This window comes from Balaenoptera borealis (assembly GCF_965194805.1).
Source record: "Balaenoptera borealis genome assembly, chromosome: 15".
NCBI classification, from domain to species: domain Eukaryota; kingdom Metazoa; phylum Chordata; class Mammalia; order Artiodactyla; family Balaenopteridae; genus Balaenoptera; species Balaenoptera borealis.
In genome coordinates this window covers 73,164,563-73,176,797 of record NC_138871.1, presented here as the reverse complement: position 1 = coordinate 73,176,797, position 12,235 = coordinate 73,164,563, and the positions used below count along the sequence as shown (strand labels likewise).

The following is a 12,235-nucleotide window of genomic DNA, read 5'->3' as shown; positions in this document are numbered from 1 at the left end:
GCTGCCTGCTGGGCCTTCCCAGCAGGTTGTCCCTCCTACAAATACCTAAGTTGCACGTCTGAAATGTAATCATTTTTAGAATCCACAAAACCCACTCCTCCGGTACTGCCATCCTCTCAGTTACTCAAGCTAAAGACCCTGAAGAGGTATGTTTAACTCCAACTTCTTCCTCACTCTTCACATTCAATGAATTGCCAATTTTGTGCTGACTCCTAATACTCTTTTAAGTCCATCTCCTCTTCTATATATTTTCATTACTGGTTCACATCATCTGTTACTTAGCTATTGTAATATCCTCCCTTTGTTGGTCTCCTCCATTTGCTTCCTTCCACCAATCTGGCCTCTATACTACTGCCAGAGTTATCCTTCTAAAATATACACTTCAACTCTCCTCTTAAAAACCTTCATGGGCTTTCCACTGCCAGTTGCTTAGCATGGTATTAAATGCTTCACAAATAAACCTCAACCTCTCACTCCAACTTCACTTAACCCTTTCGCCATGAATCCTGTACTCTAGCCACACTATAAACAATACTTGTTTCCTATAAGCTCCTCTTGTTAACATGCCTCAGTAACTTTTCCAAAATTGTTCTTTCACAGGAATAACTTTCCTTCTTTGGTGAAAGCTTGCTCATTTTTGAAGGTTCGACTAAAATGCCTTACCTATTGTGAAGCCTGCTCCAATTCCCACAGATTGAATTGAAATGCTCTCTCCTCTGTATACCCCTCAAGATTTCATAAAATATCTTTATTACAACACTTCTCATACAGTTATTTATTTATATGTTTGTCTTCATTAGATTATGACTTCTTAATGGCAGAGTTTTTTTTTTTTTTCCATTAAATTTCTAGCACATAATAAATGCCTGGAACCTGTGGTCACACAATAGACATTTTTTGAGTGAAGGACTCTATTCTGATGAAGTCTGCAATTTCTTTTTAATAATGTTAATGGACAATGCTGGCATCTTGGTTACATCTAAACCAGAGGCTAAACATATATATAACACAGCTCTCACACAAATGACTTATTTAAGGAAAACACAAACATAAAAACCCCAAGCCCAAGCTCTTCTTACAATAACTATAAATTAAGACTATAATCAGATTTGTAAAAATGATATTTTGAGCTCAGAAACCTTAGCTGGTAGCAACTTGCTACTATGAGAATAAATTGTTGAGAAACCTCTAATAATAATTTCTTCAATTTCATATCACATATGAATGGTAAGAAAAGAAACTAAATGATACAAACTCTGGTTAAATGAGTAAATGATGGCCTTGTACAGAAATCTTCATTCTATTTTATGTGAACCAGGAGCAATGTCAAAGAATAAAACACAAGAAAATTAAAGATACATACCTGTCCATGAATAGGTGATGTAGATACAGGGGACACGGTGCGAGTAAAAGCTGATTTTTTCTGCCATGATGTGTTAACAGTTAGGCTTGAAAACGATACATTTTGATAATCAGTCACTGATGTTGGTTGATTTGAAGAAAGTGATCTATGAATATAACAATATGACATAAGTATACTTAATTGTTTAGAATCTAATGAAGTACTACCAATTTATCTATTTGTATATAATATACATTGTGTTGAAACACAACTTAGGCAAAAAAAAAAAAATTTATGAACTACTGACCCATGTTTTTATTTACTAAACTTCAGAATTGAATTTGGAACAAAAGGTACTCTTAGAGAGTCCAGTGCAGATTACAATATGATTAAGTAGCAGGTTGACACAAATACATATTAGGTGTTCACACATTTGCAGAGACGTGTAAACTCCATTATTAGCTAAAAACTTACTCAGAAGTTGAGGTAGCAGATAAAGACACTGTAGGAGGAAGTAAGGCCTTCTTAGGCGACACAGATTTTTCAGACGTTATTTTTTCTACATAGTTGCATGGAAACCAGCCAAAATTTCCTTGAAAACTACCATAAAGCCAACCAGGTTCTCCTACGGTCTTTTCATCAACCTATGGAAACAAAAAGTAGGGTTAACAGTGGTTAGAAAGCCACTTATTTACAAAGGAAAGAGATGCAGACCACCGTCCAGCAGCCTAATTTTCAGAATTAAGTCCGTCTAACTAAACAGCTAAAGCACTTTCTACAGTAGATTATTATCTCTAATGACAGACAAGGTGCCTTTTTAAATTTAAATTTTTAATTTTATCCAAGTTAATACACAAAAATAGTTTACATTCCTATCAGAGTCTTTTTGAACTCTCTAGGAGAAATAGAAAACTTTTTCTGAATACTATTTTCCAACTGGTAAAACACAGAGGTAATTTATAGCTTCATTTCTTATCCCAGACATTTCCCTCCTACAGTCTGGCATCCTCTGTCCTCACAGCACCCCTTCTTCCGCTTCTTGGTCCTCTTTCCTTTAAACACTGCTGATACCTCAAGTTTTATCACTGTCTCTCTTACTTCATACTATACACTTCTGGAAGAGGCCCACTCACTTCTATAGTGATCAGTTCTTTATACGATATATTTGCAGAACTGACTTCTTTTTTCTAATGGGATAAGCCTGTACTTTCAACTACTTCCCAGATATCTTCAACTGGATGATCCATAGGAACTTCCAACTCAAGTCTAAGATTGAACTTGTTTTCTTCCCCAGTCTACTCCTCCTAAATTCCTGTATCTCTGTTATTCTTACCATCAAAGACTTAGTCATTCTAAATAAAAAATCTTTGGATAGGGAGGGTGGGAGGGAGAGAGATGCAAGAGGGAAGAGATATGGGGACATATGTATATGTATAACTGATTCACTTTGTTATAAAGCAGAAACTAACACACCATTGTAAAGCAATTATACTCCAATAAATATGTTAAAAAAAAAAACAACTTTGGCTCTTACCTCTCTTACACTTCCATATCCAAACTGTGTTGATTTTGCTTCTAAAAGCTCTTTCGAATTTTTTTTTTTTTCAACCCTACCCTCCTAGCCTACTTCAGGCTTTTTTCACTTCACACCTAGACTACTGTAATCTTTACTCATCCTTCAAGATTCTGTTAACTGCCCCCAACCTAGGTCATATCTCATACATACTGTCATGAGATAGCATGCATTGTCATACCGTGTGATTCTTTATTTACATGTATCTCTTCCATTTGTCTGTGAGCCTTTTAATTGATACTCATTGTCCAGCATAATACATATTTGCTTAATTCATTGAACAAATATGCCAACTGTGTCTCTGTTCTCCACTCCATTTTCTACACTTTTCAGATAACCTTTCTAAAATAGATTTGACAGTGTTTTATCTATCAAAATCATGTAGAATTTGTATGGTGATTCCATATCCATGAAGATTTTTAAAAACACTTTTTCTGAGGTATAATTAGCATATTATAAATTTCACATTTAAGGTATTAAATTTGATAAGTTTTGACATATGTATACAGTTGTGAAAAATCACACAACCAAGATAATAAACATATCTATCACCCCAAAATGTCTCCTTTTGCTCTACTGAAAGCACGCCCTCCCACTCCTCCACTTGACCCACACCCCATCTCCAGGAAAACACTGGTCTGCTTTTTGTCATTATAAATTAGTTTGCATGTTCTAGAACTTTATATAAATAAAATCACACAATATACATCCCTTTCTGGGGGGTCTGACTTTTACTCGGCCTATTATTTATTATTATTTTGAGATCCATCCATGTTGTAGTGAATGTGAATAGTTCATTTCATTTTATTGCTGAGTAATATTACATTGTACGATGTACCACAATTTGTCTATCTGTTTACCTACTGATGGAAGATTGAACTGTTTCCAGTTTCTGGCTATTACAAATAAAGCTGCTATAAACATTTGTCTTTGTATGGACATATGCTTTCAATTCTCTCGAGTAAAGATCTAGGAGTGAGAGGGCTGGCTCATATGGTAGATGCATGTTTAACTTATTTTATTGATAATAATGACTTTATTGAGATATAATTCACCATACAATCCTCCCACTTAAAGTACACAAATCAATGGATTTTAGTATATTCACTTATGCAACCATTATCACAATCAATTATAGAACCTTCTCTATGAAAAAGAAACTTTGTACTATGTTGTATCTAAGAGTCTAAGAAATCCTTGAGCAGCCCAAAGTTGTAAGGATTTTCTCCAATGTCTTTTTCTAGAAGTTCTACAGTTCTAGGTTTTACATTTCAGGATTTACCTCTGATCTATTTTGAGTTAACTTTCATATATGTTGTAAGGAATAAATCAAAATTCATTTTTGTGCATATGGATATCCAAATGTTCCAATGTCATTTGATTTTTTGAAAAGACTAGGACTTCCCTGGTGGTGCAGTGGGTAAGAATCCGCCTGCCAATGCAGGGGACACAGGTTCGAGCTCTGGTCCAGGAAGATCTCACATGCTGCAGAGCAACTAAGCCTGTGCACCACAACTGCTGAGCCTGCGCTCTAGAGCCCACGAGCCACAACTACTGAAGCCCGTGCGCCTACAGCCCATGCGCCGCAACTACTGAAGCCCGTGCGCCCTAGAGCCCGCGTTCTGCAACAAGAGAAGCCACCGCAATGAGAAGCCCGCGCACCTCAACAAAGAGTAGCCCCCGCTCGCCGCAACTAGAGAAAGCCTGCGCAGCAACAAAGACCCAATGCAGCCAAAAATAAATAAATAAATAAATTTATTTAAAAAAAAAAAGACTATCCTTTCTCCACTGAGTTGCCTTTGCACCTTTATAAAAAATCAGTTATATAAATATGCAGGTGTAGATCCATTTATCTATTCTGTTCCACTTGTCTATTTTCCAATCTAGATACTAATACTACACCATCTTGATTGCTATAACTTTTATAATAAGCCTTATAATCAGGTAACATAACATCTCCAACTTTGTTCTTCTTTTTCCAAAGTGGTTTGGTTATGAATCAGCTTGTAAATTCTTACAAAAAAGTGGAGAAGAAGTACTGAGATCTTCCTGAATGGAACACTTGTAGGATAGAGCCTGAGGATTTGCCCAAACTGATCTCATTTAAGTATTATTTCCTAAGCTCTGTTATTTATCTAAAACAGAGATAATTTAGGAAAAAAAAAAAAGATGTTAAAAATATATACATATAATATGTATAAAAACTCTCAATTAAAAAGGGCTACCGTTTTAATACGTCTGATGAACTTAATGTGATTGAGAGACACTGATATTGCTGTTTGTTATCTTGTGCGTGAGACCTATTAGACGTGTGAAAATACTGACCCCTTGGAAAAGAAGTCTGTGTTAATATAATTGTACATTCTATGTTGTCATATGTAGCATATCACGTAGGCAACTGTCTGGCTGTACTTGGAAGACTTTTTGAAATCTGATTGCTACTCAATGATTTTCTGTTTTAAAGAGTGTTAAACAGATCACATATGCAAGTAATAAGGCCAAAAATCTTAACACCAATGTATACAATTAAACCGCATAGCTTATATTCTTAAAAAAAAAAAAAAAAGCCTGGTGGGAGTTTGACTGAAACTGCCTTGAAACTATAGAACAATTTGAGGAGAATTGCTTTCTTATCAATACGGAGTCCTCCAATCCATAAACATGGTATAGCTTTCCATTTATTTAGGTCTTCCATTCTTCTCAACAATACTTTGTAGTTTTCAATAAACAGGTCTTGTACATCTTTTGTCAGTTTTATATCTAAGCATTTCATATTTTTTATGTTACTGTAAATGTTATTTTTAATTTCAATTTCTGAATATTCATTGCTTGTATGTAGAAATACAACTAATTTCTGTATATTGATCTTGTTTCCTACAACTTTGCTAAACTCACTTATTACTTCTAGTAGCTTTTTTTTTCTTTTTAAGATTCTATGGGATTTTCTACACAATCATGTCTTCTGCAAATTAAATCTTACTTCTCCATTTCCAATCTTGATGTCTTTTATTCTATGCTGAGTCACTGCAGATCCATTACAATTTTTATCCTAGAAGATCCCATCTCTCTAGTTTTAAGCTCTTCAAAGTTCAAACTTCTTAGTGTAGAATTCAAGGCCTCTGAAATTGTGGTTTCTTTGTCAAGTACCAACTTACCTTTCTAGCTTCATCTCCTAATATTTGTCCCATATTCTAGGCAAATGGTTATGTGACATTCTTTAAACACACCAGGCGCTCACATGCCTCAGTGTTTTTGTTCAAGATATTCCTCCTGCCAGAATTTTGTCAGGTTTAGGGGAAAGAACACAGACTTTGGAGTTAAGAGAACCATGCTTCAGTCTTAGCCATGCCACCTGGCTGGTAATCTGCTGTAAGGTAATGAATATCATCTAAAGCCTCAGTTTGTTCATCCATAAATTTGGGGGGAAAATACCTGCCCAACCTTCCTCCAGGTTATTCTGAGGATTAAATTAAGAATATTTATAAAAGTGCTTAGTAAACTGTAAAGCTCTAAACAAGTATAAAGCATAATACTCTGAGCCCTTTCTCCATCCTATCCTTGGGGAAAATGTTCCCAATGCTATTTGGTTGTGTTACTGCTTCATCTTCTGGGTTCCTATAGCACTTTATTTCTTTAAATGGTTAATCTAAACATACCACATTATATTTTGTACAATTATACATATTTCTTTTTTCTTCCTAAACTTTGCCTTCCTTATTCATTTTTATATATCCCCAGTAGGCACATGGCTAGAAACTCAACAAATGTTAACTTGAATGGACTATTCTAAATTAGATAAACAACAGATTCAAAGTTTAATTAATAACAAATGGACTTATTATCAGGCAACTTCATTTGTGTTTCTGGTAAATAATTCTCATTTTAATGCCATACGTCTGGCTATTTATTACATCATTAATGAGATATTCAGAAAATCCCTCAATCTAAACTGCTTTGGTTAACTACATAGATAGTATCATAACTATCTAATTACCATAAAATGGTGTTCTGAAATAGAACGAAAGGAACCATTGATAAAATATTATCCTGTAGATCTAGTTAAGACTAGTTTAAAATAGCTAATCCAGAGCACTAAAAATGAAGGCAAGAACATAATAAACCCTGAGGAATATGCAACCTAAACCTGATTTAAATATTTGGTCTAAAGGCAAGGAATCACTGAAAGGTATGAGTACTGGCATTCAAACACTAACTGCCTCCTTTTCTTACAAACTTTTAAAAGCAAAATTTCTTTAATACTATTTCCTAATATTTTCAACCTTCTGAAGAAGAAAAGGCCCAATCATTTATTATTCAGAGTTAGACCAGGTTGGCTCTGTAAGGGGTCAATTTTAACCAATTTCATACCTGTCGTTTATAATTCTAACTGATTTCTAGTTGTCAATTTACATAGAGAGTTAAACTAGAAAATTTTACATAAATTCTCACAGGCCTAGGGAAACTATTACTTCAAAAATAGCATTAACAGATAAGGATAGAAAAATAGGTTGTCATGAAAAATGTTGCCATGGTTCAGTGGAATTTATCATATTTTTCACTTTCACTCAATCCTCCTCTGCCACCTTCATTCGTTAAGTTGACCAGATGTTGCCTCCTATCTTACCAACAATACAGAAGCCCTCAGATTTGACCTCACCTCTACCTCAGCACAAGTTATGATCCCATCCATCCCTTTGTCCAGCCCTCCAATCACAAAGGAAAATGTATCTAGCCCTTCCACCTCCTCCTCTTCCTGTGCTATAGATCCCAAGCCCTCCAGATTATCAAGAATCTTCCTCCTCTCCATCCATTGGTCAGAACAGAGAAGTCTGACAGGGAGGCATGAGGTGCCTTCCTGAGTGCTCTGTGTTCTGTATGTTGAAGTGAGTGGTGGTTTCAAAGATCTATATACATGTACAAATTATTTGAGCTGTACACTTATGGTTGTACACTTCACTCAATGTAAATTACATTTTAATTAGAAAAAAACACCTCCCTCCATTAGTGATTTACTCTTTCTGGTATGATTAACCCTTTTCCTCTGCAGATCCTTTCTATTATTTAAACTTGCTCAAGCTTCTGTCAAGTTAAAAAACAAAAAACAAAAAACAAGAACAACTTCCCTCAACCCACATTCCTCATTATTTACCACCTTTGCTTCCTCCCCTCTTTCAAAAGTCAAGCTCCTTCAGAGAGTTTCATATATTCATTGTCTCCTCTTCCTCCCTTCCAACTGTTCCTCAACTCACTGAAATCTGGCTTCTTCCCCCACCACTCCACTCAACTAATACTCTTCTCCTCAAGGTTAACAATAACTGTGCTGTTGTTAATCTAATGGTTATTTTTTTAGTACTGTCTTATTTTACATGTGGACCACTCTTCTCAAATGTCCCTGACACTAAACTCTGTTTTGTTCCTACCTCTAGTCATTCTTTTATGGCTCCCCTTCCTCTAACAATCCCTTCCATGTCCGTGTTTTTCAGGGAATGCATCCTCAGTCATCTTCCCCCTTCTTTATTACACCCTTGGATGAGCTCTGCCACAGTCATCTTCAATAACCGTCACAACACACTGATGACATACAAACTGGCCTCTAGATATCTCTGGATATCCAACTGCTGCCTAGAAATCTGAAACTCATCCCAAACTGAACTCATTATAATTCCCACTTAAATTTCCTCCTTCTAATCTTCCTCTCTTAATGAATGAACACCATTATTAACCAAGCTGTCCAAATCAGGTATCTGGTAGTAACTCATGACTCATTCTTTACATCAAAGATTCGGCAGAGAACACAAGCACTCAAGAAACTCCAGCTAACATTATGTTCCTGCTGTCACTACCACCAGACTGGCTCTCTGACCGTGGGAGACGTCTGCTCTAAAGCTGGTAGCAGTCTACACTCTTCCTTCCTCTACTTCTTTAGGATGTCTGTCTTTCTCATTAAACTATAAACTCACTAAGAGCAGAGACTGTCTTGTTCACTATATCCCTAGCCTATCATAGCTCCCAACAAGTATTTGCTGAAACAAATAAAAGATATAACCAAAAATATAAGTAAGCTCTTGACCAAGCATGCCCAGAGCTAGGCTACATTGCTTCATTCTTGGACACTACCTCATCATCACCAAGTAGAAGAGGAGGAACGGCAGGGCCAGAAGCCTGTGGACTCAAGCTCCTCAGCTGAGGAGCAGCTATGGCACTGTCAGTGTGGCAATGGCAACAGAAGGATGTGTAGCTGGGGATTGTCTTGAGCATTTGAATAGATGGTTCTGGTAAACCCTATTCCAAGTATCATTAAACATTTGCTACCTAACTGATAAAATACACCAAACTGGTGACAGTGCAGGTTAAAAAAGAAAACAGACACTGGCTAGGTATTCTAGGTAATATTGCCTTTATTTACTAAGAAGAAAACTGAAGCCAGGATTAAAATTGAAGTCGGTATGCTTCTAAAGCCTGTATCCTTTCCAGTAAATCACATAGCTCTGTCAAAATGCTATTCCCTGCATCTTCTCTTATTCATCCATTTTACATGGTTTGTGATTATACAATAAAAATCTTTTTGTTCCAAGGAACAAGGGTCTGCATCTAGTTAGAGCTACAGAACTTAACTCCTTCAACTCTTTTAATGGTTGCCAGAAAATAACCAGTTCCCCCAAATTTCATTGGTAATTTATTAAAATAACAAAATATCACCTTTTATGACATAAAGCAGTATGGCAGAGTGGAAAGAACACTGGATTTGGAAATCAAAAGACATGTACTTGCACCCCACATTGGCAGTGTGGCAGTGTGCTGCTGACAGTTACAACTTGTGTTAAGTCTTACTACCTAGAATATGGCAGTAATAATAACTGTCCTATGCAGCTCTGTGGTATGTCATAAGAACCAAATGAGGTAATGCTTAAGATATATTTTTAAAATGGTAAATCACTATATAATAGTATACTCAATATTATTATAGAAAGTAATATAGTACATTGCATTCAGCTTATTCATGAGAAAAAAAGATTTTGTTTCCTACCTGTATTATATCCCCAGAATTAAAACTCATTTCGTCATGGTTCCTTGCTTCAAAGCAATATAATGCTCTGTAATTTACCAAAGCACGGGCTGGCTCACCTAAAGAGAAGATAATTGTCATTATTTGCTTCTTTCATATATACACATTTTTGCTATGACTCAATAAAGAGCTTGAAAAGAAAAAAACTGAGCATCAAACAGTATCATGAAAATCCATTTAATATAGGCTTGTTAAAATTTAAATATTTTCAATAGTCACAGAATCAATATAAAAACAAACAAGGATATTCGTCTTAAGTAGGAGTCAGTAAAACAAAGAGATGGTTTGCAGGGTGTGCCATGCCCATGGATGAGGGAAGGTGGGGTGGTAATTGAGGTGTGTCAAGTGGAGGGAGACTAAGTTGCAAGAGGCTTAATTTGATCTGAGAGGTCAGAATATCACAGGGAAGAAGAGCACAAAAGGGAGGTCACAGACAGAAGGTTAGTCAGTAAACAGGGTTGACTACAGATGTATCAGTATGGTTCCAAAAAAAAAAACAGTACAAGAGTTCACAAGTGTACTAGACAATAGATGAAAGATATTTTACTTTGCTCATTTGTAGAATAAATGCTTTAACTTAGAAAATTTACAACACATTGTATCATTAATAAGGATTCAAAGGTTTGTGCATTCAGAAGAAATACAATAATATTTAAAGTATTTTAGGAACGCACTCTGGGGTGTATCAAAAACAATGTATATCTTTTGAGAAAATTTCAGTGTGCAAAGACTTAAAACTTTACTGTTGCTTCATTAAAATAAACAGTTTAGTTACACTGGTGGAATAAAATATTTTAAACTATTTACTTCAATTATGAAAACTGTGTCAGGGTTTATGCACTGTTAGTGACGCCTATATTCTTTTCTTTGTGTTGCTTTAAGATTTCTACCCTCAGTCTGTTTTTTTTTTTTCCTCAGTCTGTTTTAATAAACCCACGAACTTCTCATCCAAGTTTAATTTAGAAAAAGGTCTTTTCTGACTCTGATTAGCATTCATTTTAATTTTCTTCTTTTTTTGAACCTCATCAGAGTCTATTTTTTTCTTGTTGCTTTTGTTGCTCTGTTTCAGAAAAATCAAATCAATTGTTTTCATCCTTATCCTTACTTTGTTTCTCCTCAGCTTTCCACTCCACTTCTTGAACTTTTTCTTGTGTTTTTTCTTCTTGGAGTCGCTTTTGTTTTTCTTCTTCCTCCTTTCTAAGATTTTCTTTCCATAAGTTTTCTTTTCCTTGTTTTGCTTTCCTTTACATGAAAGAAAAAGAGTTTGCATAATGTCCTCAATTTTTTTTTTTGCAAAATAAAAATGTAATAGAAGATTTTGTTCCTGACAAACTAAAGAAAAATTATGTATTTCTTATATGTTTAAATTTAATCTTAGGGACTTCCCTGGTGGCGCAGTGGTTGAGAATCCGCCTGCCAATGCAGGGGACACAGGTTCGAGCCCTGGGCCAGGAAGATCCCACATGCAGCGGAGCAACTAAGCCCGTGTGCCACAACTACTGAGCCCGCGAGCCACAACTACTGAGCCCATGGGCCACAACTACTGAAGCTCACGCACCCTAGAGCCTGTGCGCCACAACTACTGAGCCCATGCACCACAACTACTGAAACCTGTGTGCTCTAGGGCCCACATGTTGCAACTACTGAGCCCATGTGCTGCAACTACTGAAGCCCGTGCGCCTAGAGCCCGTGTTCCGCAACAAGAGAAGCCACCGCAATGAGAAGCCCGCACACCGCAACGAAGAGTAGCCCCTGCTCACCGCAACTAGAGAAAGCCCGCATGTAGCAATGAAGACCCAACACAGCCAAAAATAACAAAATTTAAAAAAAAATACAATCTTATATAGTTATATATTTATTATATATAGCAAAGAGATATTAGTAGGGGGGTGTGGAGAAACCATGGGGATCAGGGTTGAAGGGGAAAACCAATTAATCAATCACTTAATCAAGAGAGAAACTAAGCACAAGTAGATGAGCTAGGGAGTATGACTAACAATTTCTCACACTCTCAAATTTCTTCCTGCCAGCCAACCTCCCAAACACAAGAAAAATGTGGAAAAAAATTGTAATGGAACTATTCAGAAAACAAATCTAAAAATTATATGTGAATTTCCTTCCCTTCTCTCCAGATTCTTCACAAGGACTGCTGTCAAACTCTTATTCCCACTATCCTAGCTAATCCCTGTTTTCGGGATTTAGTCATTGCTGTGAAAATAGGAAATGCTGCTGGACAGATTATCTACTTCTTATA

The 12,235-nt window shown here is 36.1% G+C and overlaps 1 protein-coding gene across 19 annotated transcripts in view; it reads right to left on the bottom strand.

The window, feature by feature from the left end:
* Positions 1-12,235, bottom strand: part of ITSN2 (intersectin 2) — a gene marked incomplete at its 3' end in the record, with an annotated part of 202,961 nt that overhangs the window by 65,240 nt on the left and 125,486 nt on the right. For all 19 annotated transcript variants that reach the window (XM_082358413.1, XM_082358415.1, XM_082358408.1 and 16 more), the window contains 4 exons: positions 11,087-11,223; positions 9,943-10,040; positions 1,817-1,986; positions 1,364-1,508 (listed from right to left, as the gene is read on the bottom strand). In XM_082358413.1, coding sequence (XP_082214539.1) covers positions 1,364-1,508; positions 1,817-1,986; positions 9,943-10,040; positions 11,087-11,223 — 550 coding nt within the window. The remainder of the gene's footprint in view (positions 1-1,363; positions 1,509-1,816; positions 1,987-9,942; positions 10,041-11,086; positions 11,224-12,235) is intronic.